This window comes from Ceratotherium simum, chromosome 2 (assembly GCF_057802395.1).
Source record: "Ceratotherium simum simum isolate JZ-2026a chromosome 2, ASM5780239v1, whole genome shotgun sequence".
In the NCBI taxonomy this organism is placed as follows: Eukaryota; Metazoa; Chordata; class Mammalia; order Perissodactyla; family Rhinocerotidae; genus Ceratotherium; species Ceratotherium simum.
Window position 1 is genome coordinate 71,481,494 of NC_141901.1, and position 16,400 is coordinate 71,497,893.

At 37.7% G+C, this 16,400-nt stretch overlaps 1 protein-coding gene across 2 annotated transcripts in view; it reads left to right on the forward strand.

Annotated features, from left to right (window-relative positions):
* Window positions 1–16,400, forward strand: part of DIPK1A (divergent protein kinase domain 1A) — a 108,936-nt gene that overhangs the window by 75,808 nt on the left and 16,728 nt on the right. Inside the window, exon 2 of one of the 2 annotated variants that reach the window (XM_087447430.1) lies at window positions 433–567. The exons of the other annotated variant lie outside the window; for it this stretch is intronic. Within the exon in view, the coding sequence (XP_087303556.1) occupies window positions 433–567 (135 nt within the window). The remainder of the gene's footprint in view (window positions 1–432; window positions 568–16,400) is intronic. 2 annotated transcript variants of the gene reach the window in all.

The following is a 16,400-nucleotide window of genomic DNA, read 5'->3' on the forward strand; positions in this document are numbered from 1 at the left end:
CAAAATTATTTTTATCATGATTACCCATAAAGGACTTTAAGATTCTTATTTGAAGCAGTCTTCTGTAAGCTCATGGTAAACCTGGATTGTGTCTCTCTCTACCTGATCTTACAGGGTGCCCTGCTTACAGGGTAGCACAGTGCACGTGCTCGTGCTTAGTAAGTAGCTTTCGATGCTGGTGGTATTTGAAAGGTTATACATTTTAAAGGGTATTTTGTTCCCTTTTTCCTTGGCAGGACCAAGGAGGTTCCTGGTCTAAGACCAGTGCTGTTGGGGCTCAGTGAAAGTATACTTTGTTCTAGGAGAATTGCCATATGAAAGCCTAGAACATATATTGAGTTCTTCCAAGAAGGGGGGTGAAATCACGTTCTAGGACAGTGAATGCTGACTTGATTCTGAATGAGTGACTCTTATGTGCTCTTTTACTCACAGGCTCGCTTCTCATATGTGCGAATGAAATATCTTTTCTTTTCCTGGTTGGTGGTTTTTGTTGGAAGCTGGATTATATATGTGCAATACTCTACCTATACAGAACTATGCAGAGGAAAGGACTGTAAGAAAATAATAGTAAGTATTTTTTATTTCCTAGTATATGGAAAAACCTATATTAATAGGTTATATTAATATACATTATATTTACTGCTTATATACTTACTAATAATTATTTTCAAAAAGTAAAAGTTAATTTGACCTTAGAGTTGTGTTGAAATTCTTAGCATTTTGATATGACCATGTTAGTAGGAGTGTTCCCCGCTTTGAAAAATCCAATATCCAGAAATCCAAATATATAATACAGACTAGTTGACAGCATCCTGATTACAAAGAGGGATTCTTTTTTTTTCAAATATACTTGAAGTTTAGTTTACTCTAATCAGATGGGTTTTTAAATGTTTAGAGTATGAAAGTGTTATTTAAAGGCAACCTTTCTGAAACACATCTTTTGAATAAATAGAGTCATTCCTGAATAAATAGAGTCAAACCAAAAATTTACCTAAAAAGTGTATATTTATTATTTAATTTCTATTCTAATGATTGGATATATAATGATTGTTGGGATCCCAATTATTATAACTTACTAAAGATTCTATAATTATTGAGGGGTTACTCTTTACCCAGGCCAGTGGTGCGAGGTGTGTGCATATAGCAGAGAACAAGATGTCCTGATCTTACAAAATTACTGTCTAGCAGGGAAGAAAATGAATAATTACAGCAAGGTAAGATAAATATTACAATAGCAAGTGTTACAGGAACATAAGACAGGGAGACCTGAGGTTTTCCAAAGTTCTAAGAAAATAAAATCAATTTAACTCTAGCATACTGTCAGCATAAAAATATATATATTATTTCTCAGGAGTATTACAGCCTCTTAACTGGGCAAGGGAGGAATTACTAATATAAGAAGCAAGGGAATGAATTAATAGAGAAGAGTCCCAAATCAGCATTCAAAGATGTGAATCTTATGTCCATTCCAATTGGCAATTCCAGATCTTTGAGGAATTTTAAGATAGGAGGATCTCTAGGGCCAGGCAATGTACTGGGTACTTTACATGGTCATTAATACTTGAAATAATACTGTGAAAGCCCCCACAAGCCCATTTTACAAATAAATAAATGACTAAGAGAGAGAAGAATTTGCCCATTATGTTGGAGCCAGAATTTGGTCCTAATTCTATCTTTATGTAAAGCTCATACTCTTTCTGCTACCCTATGTCAGAAAAGACTGACAAAGAAAGTTATAGTTTAATAAAAGTAACAAAAAACACACAAAACTCACCTGCTCACCTTTAATGAGGAAGAAAGAAGCAGGAGTTATATAATCAACTATAATAACGTATAAATAACCAAAACTATTTGAAATGTTTATTTCCCTTCTTCTAGGCCACCTTTCTCAAATTAGGTGCCTTGGGGCACGTTAAAAGGTATTCCATGGATAGAAGATTTCCGAGGCAGATATATTTGAAGACAGAGGGTTAAACAAAGATAAATAGCTGACTTTACTGAGGACTTCTCGAGATCTTTAATATACTAATATGCAGTGTGCATCTACAGAGAAACAAATATATTTGATGAGGAAAAAAATCCACTCCCACCACAACTCTTCCAGGAAGACCTGTTAACATCATCTGGTCATGCTAGAAATACTGTTCTCAGAGATTAAGCCAAAAAGAAATAGATATGCTTTTATCTTGCATTAATACAATAACCTTCAAAATGTAAGGCATATGTTAGTACATATTCTATTATGAGTGAAGTATAGTTGAAGTACCTCATTATTTTTCCTTTAACTTAATTTCACTTTAATTGATAAGAAATGGAAGCAGAACATAGTTCTAGCATAATTTAATGGTTATCTTACTAAAACTTGAAAATAATGAGAAAGCTTTCTTAGCCTAAAATGTATCTTTTCCTTAAGGCTGACATTAAGAAAATTCTAATTTCTCTGCATTTGGGAATTATGTTATTAAAACTTACCAAAACTGGTAGTACTAAGATAGTACTAATATTGCATAGGAATTGTGTGATTAAAACTAAAAAGCAAGCAGAAAAAGTATTTTTAAAATATATGTTAAACCTTCAATGAGCCAATAAGATAGGAATTACTTGATCAAGATCTGGGAGAGGATAAGATTCGAGAGAGGTGAGCCTAAGTTTTTGTGGCTGTGTTTGGCTGGAGATGTATAACCTGAAATACACAGTCTTAGGGGGCTAGGAAGACAAAAATCTAGTCCAGTTCCTACCAAGAGTGGGACCTTGGTACACCATGCTCTGGGCTGAGACCCCAAAGGGCTGAACTCCAAGAGTAAAGGTGAGCTAAAAGAACCTCAGAAAGGTGAGCTGACTTTTGTAATCTCTTTTTCCGTTGGGGAATTTGCTGATACTGGGCATGAGCAGGCATCTGAGAACCAAGATTATGTGCTGGTAGAGAGCTGCTGCTGGGGACAAGAAACCAGCAAGCTTTTATAGAAGACTAAGGGCACCTCAACTATACAGCCAGTTATCCTTTGGGGTATTTGCCAAATCCTGGAGCTTTACAGAATGGGAGACTAAAAATCTCATTTGAAAGCCTTTGAAAAGCAGAGCAGACGTTTTGGCAGTCTCACAAGATACAGACTAGAGTTATGAACCTGCCAGTGTGAATTCCCAGGCTCTCAGTTAAAAATTCTAGAGGGCTATGCTTTTGGAATAGAAATGAGCCAAAAATAGCTTGAGCTTCAGCAGAGGTGCAACCCAGCCTCCACTCAGCACAGCTTCTGACTGGTTAAGGTGGTCAGCCACCATTATATCTGCCTACTAGAGGAAAGGGAAACCCTCTCTGGAGGCATTATGTAAAAAATTACAGGGCATGACAGAAGACAAGATGATATGACCAAAAATCAAGAGATAAACATGGGCAATAAAAGCAGATCTACAGATGATCCAGATATTGGAGTCATCCAAAAAGGATTTTAAAGTAATTATATTCTTATTCAAGTAAATAGGAAAAAAGGTAGAGAAAATAAATAAAACAATGGATAATTTCAACAGAGAATTGAAATGTATTTAAGAGAATCAAGAAGACAATATGGCAGTTCCTCAAAAATTTAAATATAGAATTACCATATGATTCAGGAATTCCACTTCTACGTATATACCTGAAAGAATTGAAAGCAGGAACTCAAACAGATATTTGCACACCAATGTTCATAGCAGCATTATTCACAATAGCCAAAAGGTGGGAACAACTCTAATGTCCATTAACAGATGAATGCGTAAAGAAAATGTGGTATATACATACAATGGAATATTATTCAACCTTTAAAAAGAGTGAAATTCAGACACGTGCTACAACATGGATGAACCTTGAAAAAATTATGCTAAATGATATAAGCCAGACACAAAAGGACACATATCGTATGATTCCACTTATATGAGGCACCTAGAATAACAGTTACATATAAATTGGGAGAAGGATAAAGGGAGTTGAAATGTCTAAGATCCTTTTATTGCAGAATAGGATAAAAGTATCAGTCAATTAACTTTAGACTTTGCTAATTCAAGTATGCATATTGTTATTTCTGGGGTAGCCTCTGGAATAGAAGAGTGTACCATTTCCAAACTAATATAGGAAAAATGGAATAATAAAAGAATACTCAGTCCTAAAGAAGGCAAGAACATAAAGAAAAAGAAACATAAAGGCAGGAGAAGTAGACAGCACACAATAAGATGATAGATGTCACAAATTGAATTCCCTGGGAAACAGACTCAGAGACTGAGATTTGCCTGCAGGAAGTTTATTGGGATGGGCTCTTAGGTCTGTCGGGGAGTAAGGAAGAAGGATAGACTGGAGGGAAAAGTTAAACTGCAATGCAGTGGAAACAAAGACCTCAGTCAGTTCTATAGGGAACTCAAGCTGGGATGGCCTTGCAAAGGTCCAGGCCTTTATACCTCCTCATTGGCCAGTCATTCAGTGCATATTTCCACCCTCCCCAACCCTCCTCAAGGGGACATGACCTTGGGTAAGGCTGTATTCTAGCAGAAGGCAAGTCCCAAAGAAGGATTCAGCTGAGAGCTGTTGACTACCTATATGCCCAGCAGCTGAGGGAATAACTGCTTCAGTTCTGGAGGAGATACAGGTGGCTTACCATGGCGTTGACTGTAGTATATTTAAACCCAAATATTTTGGTAATTACATTAAGTGTAAATGGACCAAATGCTTCAGTAAAAAGACAAAGATTGTCAGACTATATTAAAATTAAAAAACAACTGTATTATATTTACAAGAGGCACATATAAAATATAAAGATACAGATAGATTGAAAGTAAAAGAATAGGAAAACATTCATGCAAATATGCTAATTCTAAAAAGGGGGATGTTTAGAGGAAAAACCATGGCTATATATATTCATGTAAGTTTTGTATTACACAGACTATACCTCTTTTTAAAGTGTAAATCAGCCCTTACTGGCTTGAAACGTGATACCTTTTAAATTTGTTTCTCCCATGTTTCTGTTTTGCAATATCTGCCTTAGTAATTGTCTGGCCTTTTCATAAATTATGGCAATATCTACACATACTTTTTCTGGTCCTACTAATTCCTGCTTTTGAAACATGGAGTCTAAACTGATTGTCTCTTTCTCTCTGTATTACTGCATAGATTGTTCTTTTATTTAAGTGGACTGAACTTAACCCAGAGCATATAGTAAGATGGCTGATTTTCAGTTTGGGATATAAAAATATAAAACTGCATTATCTCAAAACCACATTTAGCAAAAACATGCTTGCCAAACAATTACAGCATCCTGTGTATAAACTCTAAACAGATTTCCTTCAAAATGCTCAGTCAGTTTCATCTTTGTGAACTAAGAAAGATTATAAATAGACATAGAAGGTCCAAAAGAGGCCCTACAAATATTATTTGCTGAAGTTTAACAACGTGGATTCTTTTCTTCCCTTTGAAAGTTGGCAGTTTGGCTTTTAACTTCCCTCTAGTTCTTTTTTTCCTATTTTTAATCATTTAATATTTATATTCAAGGTAATTACTGTCACATAACAATCACATAACATAAGAAGTATAATCCATTTTAGAAGAGGTATCTGTCAACAGATAATTACTGACCACCTCCTACATGTCAGTCATAATTCTAGGTGCTGGCAATACGGTGAAGAGCCAGATATACAGAGTCCATGTCTTAAGGAGTTTATATTCTTGTAAACAGTATAATAAAAACAAAAACAAATAAATAAATTACTTCAGGTACTGACAAGTGCAATGAGAAAGGATATAATAGCGATATTTAGGAGAAAATGGCTAGGGTGTGCTACCTTAACCAGAGTGATTCGAAAAGTCTTCCCTGAGAAGATGGCATTTTGAATTGGAACCTGATGAAAAGGAAGCACTTGTGTGACTTTCCAGGCAAAAAGCATATAAGAAGAAAGGCCAGTGAGTACAAATGCCTAAAGAGGGGAGCAAGCTTGGGAAATATGGTTGGTTTAATGTGTGACTTATCAAAATATGTCTCATTACTTTAGTCATGTCACGTACATTTTAAAATCTTGGATATTAATAGTACAGTCCTCCAAGTATGACTAACTTCTTGATTACCAGTAGCTCAACCATATCGTGTTAGTTTATTGGAAAAAATAACTAGGCTGAAGTCAAAGCACAGGTAAAGGTAAGGAGGATTACCCTTTCTTGTGATGTACTGTGTGATGTTGAGTAAGTGACTTCACTTCTTCACTTGCTGTTAAATCCATTGTACAGATGAGAAAAGTAGCTCTGCCCTACCCACATCACAGATTTTATGAGGATAAGTGGAATTGAACCAATTAAGCTGGCCCTCTATCACTGAATGACACTCTGACATGTCTGTTAAATACAGGGAAGGTTCTCAAGACCTTGACTTGATTTCATTTGGCCTGGGACAAGCACCCTGGCACTCGCTGTTGCTGTGACCATAACATTGTAATTCAGAAATTCCCCCAGAAGATTGCTGTGGCTGTCCCATTTAGAGCATTGCTTCCAAGCTAAGATCATTGTTTAGGAGTTAGGGATGACAGGTGATCAACAGAATGTGATAAGCAGTTACTTATGTTTAAAAATTGTAGGCTATCTCGGCTTACATAGTTTTCCTCTCTGTATATCTCTGTCTCTGTCTTTTTCCTTCTCCCTCCATATGTGTGTGAGGGCTCATGTCTGTTGTAGTGGTTAAGAGCACAAACATTGGAATAAAAGAGCTTCAGGTTCGAGTTTGAGCTTTGCCATTCCTTAGCTGTATAAGCAGGGGCAAGTTATTTAGCTTCTGTAAAATGGGGATTAATAATACTATATGTCTCATCAGGTGGTTGTGAGGATAAAATGAGTTCATGTATGGAAAGGCTTAACACTGTGCCTGACACATAGTAAGTGCTCAATAAATTATTGTGATTATTTTCTCAAGTTTATGCCTTTGAGTCTGACTGGGAAGATAAGACATATACATATACATACGACATTATATGGTCAGTTGTATCAATCAGGGTTCAAGTAGAGAAGCAGAACCAATAAGAAATATATATTAAGGGATTTATTATTTATTATATGTTTTTCAATCTTATTCATAACAACACAGATGGACTTTGAGGGCATTATGCTAAGTGAAATAAGTCAGAGAGAGAAAGACAAATACTGTATGATCTCACTTATATGTGCAATCTAAAAAAAAGAAAAAAACAATGAGCTCAGAGACACAGAGAACAGATTGGTGGTTGCCAGAGGTGGGGGTTGGTGGGTGGGAAAAATAGGTGAAGGGGGTCAAAAGGAACAAATTTCCAGTTATAAAATAAATAATTCACGAGGATGTAATGTAAAGTACAGCATGGTGACTGTAGTTAATAATACTATCTTGTATATTTGAAAGTTGCTAAGAGTAGATCTTAAAAGTTATCACAAGAAAAAAAATTTGTAACTATGTGTGGTGATGGATGTTAACTAGACTTATTATGGTGATCATTTCACAATATATACAAATAACAAATCATTATATTGTACACCTGAAACTAATATAATGCTGTATGTCAATTGTATCTCAATTTTTTTAAAAAGAGAGATTTATTGCAAGGAATTGGCTTACCCAGTTATGGGAGCTAGCTAGACAAGTCCGAAATCCACAGAATAGGCTGTTAAGAAGGACAGGCTGGAACACGTGGGCAAGGGCTGAAGCTGCTTTCCACAGACAGAATTTCTTCTTCATCAGAGAAGCCTCAGCAATTCTTTTAAGACCCTTCAACTAATTGAATCAGGCCCACCCAGATTATCTAGGAGACTGTCTCTGAAAGTCAATTGATTAAGGACTTTAATCACATCTACAAAATACCTTCACCGCAAAACCTAGATTATTGTTTGCTTCATTACTGGGGACTGTAGCCTTGCCAACTTGGCACATCCAAAAACCTTCACATCAGGTTAAAATGATTTAGTTTGTACTACAAATAGTTGTACTACAAAAATTTCAAGAAAGAAGGCTTTAACGAAGAGAGAGGTCTCTGGGGGTAGAACAGTAGAGAAAGGCCTCATAGAGCAGACAGAACTTCTGCAGGGCATTACTACAGGGCGTTATGTAATAGAAAGAATTTGGGAAGAAGGACTTCCCTTAGCACTTTTATCCCGAAGAGCAGGATACAGATTAATCTTAGATCTGATAATTCCCAGAACTATGCATTAGTAGCCACTGAACCACAGCCTTGGTCGTAGGGCCTTTTGGCTGCCTGTAAATTAATATAGTTTCCTCTTTTGTCTTTTTATAAAAAATTTTAAAAACAAACGTAGAATGTTGAACAAATCAGGTATGTATTTCATATAAATTATGTACTGTGTGTGAATTAGTCTAATTTAGCAATCAAGTATATTTCTTATTTCAACATTGGAGATCACTGTAGAATATTAGTATTATTTCCCTGAGATGTTTTCTCTAATCAATGAATAATTTTTGTTAAAAGATGTTGAGATTCTTAACTTATCTAAGCTTCTAGGAAGCCAGGAGCCAAAACTGAGATTAATTTTGCACCTTGTACATTGACTTGCAATTTGAATTCAAGTTTCTTGTTTTCAGTTTTTAATGAAAGTATGGAAATTTTACTGTCACATCCATTATTTAGAGCTTGATTCCAGTGAAATGCATAATAGGCTTTTAAAACTCTGAGAAGGGAAATGGAGTGGAGGCGGTGCACCATCGGAAGCCAAGGTTAACTTGTGGAAGTTGTGAGGAATGGGAACTGAGTACTGCTCTTCTTTGTTTAAAGGCAGCTCTCTGAAACTCAGGGCAACTGCTAACTAACCCTAATTAGATGTGCTTGGAAGGATCCATTTTTTTCCAGTTATGCTTCTTTCTTTTTTCCACCAAGCTAATTATAATATGTTGTATAATTCATTGTACATTTTCTCTGATATAGAAATCACTAATTCACTCATTATTTCAGCAAGTACTATTTGGTGCCTAACCATAAGGAAATTTTGCACAGTTTGACTCTGTAGTTTGCTGGGTTTTTTAAAAAGGAAAAAAGGGTCGGGGGAGACGGACAGAAATTTCTCTTCTATACATTTTTCAGGACAACATTGTTTAATATAGATATTTCTGGTATGTTCCTCTGTGATCGAGAGTGTTCTGAGGTTCTACCTGGATAATAATGAGGAATCACTCACTGTGCCATTCTGGTGAACCTTTGTGACTGTTACATGAGCACATGCTTTAAAATGGAAGCATTAAAAAATGAAAGAGCCTCTAAATATTATTACAGTCTCTTTTAAGATTTAATTTCTAGGGGCCGGCCCTGTGGCTTAGCGGTTAAGTGCGTGCGCTCTGCTACTGGCGGCCCGGGTTCGGATCCCGGGCGCCCACCGATGTACCGCTTGTCAGGCCATGCTGTGGCGGCATCCCACATACAGTAACTAGGAGGATGTGCAACTATGACATACAAATATCAACTGGGGCTTTGGGGAGAAAAAGGGGAGAACAAAAGGAGGAAGATTGGCGGTAGATGTTAGCTCAGGGCCGGTCTTCCTCAGCAAAAAGAGGAGGATTGGCATGGATGTTAGCTCAGGGTTGATCTTCCTCACCAAAAACAAAAAAAAAGATTTAATTTCTAGAGATAATGGTTTGTTGCTTAAAACAGCTAGCTTAACATATACTAAATTTAAGATATTTAGAACCATGTTTTCAATTAGATAGTGATACGTAACTAATGATTTCATTTAGCTTTGCATTTACTTAGGATCGATATTATTTGACTCTAGAGGTTCATTTGTGCTATTATTCTATATTTTTAAAGATTTTATTTCTTTATTTTTTCCCCCCAAAGCCCCAGTAGATAGTTGTATGTCATAGCTGCACATCCTTCCAGTTGCTGTATGTGGGACTCGGCCCCAGGATGAACGGAGAAGTGGTGCCTCAGTGCGCACCCGGGATCTGAACCCGGGCCGCCAGCATCGGAGCGCGTGCACTTAACCACCAAGCCACGGGGCCGGCCCCATATTATTCTATATTTTTAAAATATACAGAACCAATCCACTTGGAACATACTGTTTTTAAAGTAGAAGCTTAAATTTTTCCTTTTAAGAAAAGTATAGTCTTATATAATGTGATATTTACTGTAGTCTGTTATCAATAGCATCATTCCTGAGAAACAATAAAGAGACAGAGGGTTAAAGCCAGCTTAGAAGGAACAAGCCAGCAATAAAACTTAGAAGGAACAAGCCAGCAATAAAACACCATATTATTTTAGTTATGTGCTTACTAGCACTGTGCTAGAACCTGGAGATACAGAAATAAGACATGTCCTCGCTCTGAAGATGCTTACAGACTAGTAGAGGATATGGAAAAATAAACAAACACACAATTGAGACTGGGAGCAGGGTTGCTAGATTTAGCAAAAAACAAAACCAAAACAGGATGCCCAGTTAAATTTCAATTTAAAATAAAGAATGAGGGGCCGGCCTGGTTGCGTAGTGGTTAAGTTTGCATGCTCCGCTTCGGCCTGTGGTTTGCAGGTTCGGATCCTGGCTGTGGACTGACACACCGCTCATCAAGCCATGCTGTGGCAGGCATCCCACATAGAGTAAAGGAAGATGGGCACAGGTGTTAGCTCAGGGCTGATCTTCCTCACCTAAATAAATAAATAAATAAATAAATAAATAAATAAAACAATGAGTTTATTTTGGGGGGTATAACTATGTCCCAAATATTGCCAATAAACAGTGAATAATTTTTCAGTATAAGTATGTCCCATGCAATATTTTACTGGGCAATCTTATCTGAGAAGGTACCAGAAGATGTTCTGGAAGAGGTTACAGCTGAGCTGGATTTTGAAGAATTGAGCATTGCAGGCAGAAGATATGAAATAATGCTACATTCCAGAAACTGCATGGCTAGTGCAGAGAGTATGAAGGACACTTTACAGAGGTCAAGTTAGCAGAGTCAAAATCATAAAAGACCTTGTATGTCATGTTAAGGAGTTTACCTTTTATCCCAGGGCAGTCAAGAGTCATGGAAGTTTTTAAGCAGGGAAGTGAGTCATCAGATTTATGTTTCAGAAGAATTTCACTAGTTATAGTGTAGAGGGTAGATTGGATAGGAAATATCACAAGCAGGGAGACCAGTTTTATGGTTGTATTAGTAATCCAGGCACAAGTTGTGAGGACTTAAACCATGGCATTGGCAGCAGGGATGGAGGGGAAGAAATAGCTTCAAAAGATATTAAGGAAAGAATTTGATCGCCAGCAGTTGGTGACCAGTTGAATGTGGGGAGATGAGGAGGAAGGAGAAGTTTAGAACAACTCACTGCTTCCTCCCTCCAATGCCTGGGGAGATGGTGGCACCTTTCAGTGAGGTAGGGAATAAAGGAGGACGACCCTGTGGGGAGAGGAAGGTGGGAGATGGTGTTGGATAGGTTGAGGATGAAGTACTTGTAGACAAGAGATGTCCAGGAGGCACTTAGATATTTGGCTCCGGAGAAAGATCTGCTCAAGGATAGAGGTTCATGAGAGCCATAGGAGTAAATGTCACCTGTGATGGTATAACAGAGAACCCAAAGAAAGTAGAACAAAATCCTGGAAAACAACAATATTTATGATTGTGAGAACGGAAGAGAACTCCACGGAGAAGACTCATGAGGAGTGGCCAAGAAGTAGGAGAAAAACAGGAGAGAAGCCATTAGAAAAGAGTTTTCAAGCAGTGTGGTCAACAAGGACTAATGCTAAAGAGAGGTTAAATAATATAAGAACTGAAATTTGCAATTCAGAGTTCATTGTTAAAAGTGCTATGAGTATTTGCAAAATGTAATAGGGTCAAAAGTCAAAATGCGTTAGGTTAGGTTTGGATGGGAGGAGATAAATGTGGGCAGCGAGTATAGACTACTGTTGCTAGAAACTGTGCTAGGAAATAGTTGGTTTTGGTTTGGTTGTAATTTTTTTAAATTGTGGTAAAATACATATAACATTTACCATCTTAACCATTTTTGTTTTTCAGTTTATTACTTTTTTCCAGCTTTATTGAGATATAATTGACAAATAAAATTGTAAGATGTTTAAAGTATACAACATGATGATTTGATATATGTATACACTGTGAAAGGGTTCCCCCCTTTGAGTTAATTAACACATTCATTACCTAACATATTTACCTTTTTTGACTTACCTTTTTCGAGAACGTTTGAGTTCTACTCTCTTAGCGAATTTAATTATACAAATTCAGTGTTATCAACTATAGTCACCATGTTATACGTGAGATCCTCAGACTTTATTCATCTTGTAACTGAAAGTTTGTACCCTTTTACCATCTTCTCCCTATCTCCCCTGGAAACCACTTTTCTACTCTCTGTTTCTATGAGTTCAACTTTTTTTTTTTTTAGATTCCACATATAAGTGATACAATGCAGTATTTGTCTTTCTCTGTCTTGCTTGTCTCACTTAGCATAATGCCCGCCAGGTTCACCCATGTCGCAAATGACAGGACTTTCTCCTTTTTTAAGGTTAAATTATATTTCATTATGTATACATATATACCACATTTTCTTTATCCATTCATCCATTGATGGACTCTTAGGTTGTTTCCATATCTTGGCTATTGTAAATAATGCTGCAATGAACATGGGAGTACAGATATTTCTTTGAGATCATGATTTTATTTCTTTTGGATATATACCCAGAAGTAGGATTGCTGAATCATAGGGTAGTTTTGTTTTTCATATCTTGAGGAACTTCCATACTATTTTCCATAGTGCATCTTAACCATTGTGAAGTGTACATTTCAGTGGTGTTAAGTATGTTCACACTGTTGTGCAACCAGTCTCTGTAACTTTCGTCTTGCAAAACTGAAGCTGTACTCATTAAACAACAACTTCCTATTTTCCCTCCCTCCCAGCTCTTGGCAACCACCATTCTACTTTCTGTTTCTTGAGTTTGACTACTTTAGAGACCTCATATAAGTGAAATCATACAGTATTTGTTTTTTTGTGACTGGCTTATTTCACTTAGCATAATGTCCTCAAGGTTCATCCACATTGTAGCTTGTGTCAGAACTTCCTTCCTTTTTTAAGGCTGAGTAATATTCCATTGTACAGATATATCAAATTTTGTTTATCCACTCATCCATTGATGGACCCTTGGGTTGTTTCACCTTTTGGCTGAGAAATTGTTTTAAATTGACCTAATCTAGTTTGGTCATACATGCTCCTTATATTCTATTTTGAAAGATAATGGTAACCACTGAAAATGTTTCATATAGGCGAGGATTAACTATGCCCACACAACCTTATTACTAGGTTATAATGAAAATGATTTCTACTACCATATAGGCATTTATTCAGCACGTATTTATTTACAGGCAGTCACAAAACATTTCATATAATCAGTCTGTATACTCATTAAAGTTCTAATTCTGTCAGTTTAGGTGCTCTGTCAATTTGCATGAAAGATTTACTCAAGGCAGAGGCAATGATACTCCAGAGGCAGGCTTCCGTTAACCTTATAATTAGAATCAGGCAACCAGAAATTGTGAACCAGTGATTCTCAAAATGTGGTCTCTTTGACCAGCAGCATCAGTATTACCTGTCAACTTGCTACAAATGAAAATTTTCAGCCCCACCTAAAACCTACTGAGTCAGAAACTCTGAGACTGGGGTCCAGCTGTCTGTGTTTTAACCAGACCTATAGGAGTTCTGAAGCTCCCTCAAGTTTGAGAACCTCTGTTGTAAAAGCTCTGGGTACCTCCCTGAAGATAAAGGTTGACTGGTTCTTATAGCCTCTTTGTGAAAGGGTAGGGAATCTCATATTTTAGCCAATCCACATATCTTAAATACCTTTAATTTTTCCAATGATAGTCCTTCTAACATTCACCATGCTATTTAAATAAATAGTAAGCCACAAGTTTCGCATGTTAAGTCCTAATTTGTTAATAAAATCTCAGAAATAGATCAATCTTCATTAAAATATAGATAATGGGGGGCTGGCCCCATGGCTTAGTGGTTAAGTGCGTGCACTCTGCTACTGGCGGCCCGGGTTTGGATCCTGGGCGCGCACCGATGCACCGCTTCTCCTGCCATGCTGAGGCAGCGTCCCACATACAGCAACTAGAGGGATGTGCAGCTGTGACATACAACTATCTACTGGGGCTTTGGGGAGAAAAGAGGAAAAAAATAAATAAAAAAGGAGGAGGGTTGGCATGGATGTTAGCTCAGGGCTGATCTTCCTCACACACACAAAAATGTATATATATATATATGGATAATGGAAGCACTTATAGTAGCTGCCTCTAGAGCGTGGGCTTCCTTATGACCTTATCAGAACCCTAGCTGAGGGCCGGCCCCGTGGCTTAGCAGTTAAGTGCACACGCTCCGCTGCTGGCAGCCCAGGTTGGGATCCTGGGCGCGCACCGATGCACCACTTCTCCGGCCATGCTGAGGCCGCGTCCCACATACAGCAACTAGAAGGATGTGCAGCTGTGACATACAACTATCTACTGGGGCTTTGGGGAAAAAAAGGAAGAGGATTGTCAATAGATGTTAGCTCAGAGCCGGTCTTCCTCAGCAAAAAGAGGAGGATTAGCCTGGATGTTACCTCAGGGCTGATCTTCCTCACAAAAAAAAAAAAGAACCCTAGCTGAGCACCTGTCCATTCCTGGTAAGGATATCAGAGGCACCTGGACTGTAAACTTACACAAATATCGCACTGTGTGTGCTGAAGAATTTTAAAGTAAATTACAGGCATTATAGCAGCAGGGAAGGAGAGAGTGGAGAGGATTCGTGTGTGTGTGTGTGTGTGTGTGTGTGTATAGAGGGAGAGGAAAAGAGAGCACTGTTAATGGCTGAGAGAGAATTCAGGAGAGAGGGAAAGAAGGGTGGGTTGAACATACCGTGCGAGTGCAGAGAATGGTGGATATTTAAAATAGCTGATGTAGGGAATGGGAGAGGGTGCTGACTAGAGACTTGGAGAATTTTCAGGCATTAAGAACCCAACTTTGCTGTTTCTTCCTAACTAAGGAGAAATTGATAAAATTGTCTGAAATATATTTATAGGACATGGATCTTAGAAAATTATTTAAAACCTAGTACCATACATCTGTTACTTGTTATTGCCTCTTGTGGTACAGTTGCCATGGTTCATGAAATTATTCCTTCAGCACGAATGGGCTTTGTAAAATTTAGCTAAAGGGTGCCCTCTTCTGGTACTATGAGGTATGTGCAAGCAAAGGAGGGTATAGAGTAGAATCGTCGAAGGAATAAGATCTTAGGACTGGAAAAACCTTTGACGTTTTCTGCTGAGTATCCTGTTGTAAAATTGAACATTCCTTATAATCTCTGTGTCTTTTTAGTTAGAAGATCACATTACTGATGGTGATTACAGCTTGTGTGTATGGCCGTGCCTGAAAAAACAAAACAAAATAGTATGTGGCCAACCATCCTTTTCATACAAGCTTGTGAGAAATTTGCTTTTGGTTTGTGATGGCAGCCGCAAGTTGAAGAGCCTGTTCTTTGTGACTCCCTCTTTGATGCAGGGTTGGCTTGAGGCCTTTTCTCAAAACAAGAATCCGATTCTTGTAGCTGAATGCCAGACTTATCTTCACTGCTTAACAGTTTACTAATAAGATACTGGTTTTTTTTTTTAATGTTTTGAATAGTATGGAAAAGTATTAATTTTATCCTCAATGAGGTTTTAAAATCAAAACCACTATGCTCTTTATGGTGGTTATTTCATAAACATTTACTAGACACTTAAATACCAAATATTGTTCTATGTACTAGAGGGGAAGGGAAGTTCAGAGATGAATATGACCGTGTCTCTGCCTTCAGATCATCTTACTTTCTACCAGAGAAGACAACATGAACATAAACGATGTTAGATTTGGGAATATAAGGAAAGAGGGAGAAGAATATAGGCTCAGAAAGGAAATGTGCAGCCTCAAGATTATTCATTGGAAGATGGGTGTTGTGGAAAGGGCCACATTTAAATCTTGACCTGGGGCAGTTACTCATAGGGTGTTCCTCAGGATTCAGGAGCCACAGATCAGGACAGTTGAAGAGATTAGCTCTTTAAGTCCTATCCCAGAAGTTGTTCACAACAGAATACCCTATTTCTGGATAAAAACCCAGAATACACTTTATTCATTCATCTGTTGAGCAAGTGCTTTTTATACACATTTGATTCTGTGTCAGGCATTGTGCAAAGTCCTAAGGAAACAAAGATGCAAGTCCTGGCCCTGCTTTGAGTGGCCTGTACAGAGGGAATGAGTGTGACCGGAGCCCCTCCGTAGGAGCACTGTGGACGGGCGTCTGCCCCAGCCGTTATTACACCAGCTCTCCACATTCCTCTCCAGGATAAGTCATTCTGGTTCTTCTGCCTCAGCGGTTAGAAGCACAAGCTCTAGAGGCCGACTGTCTGGGTTCAGATTCCA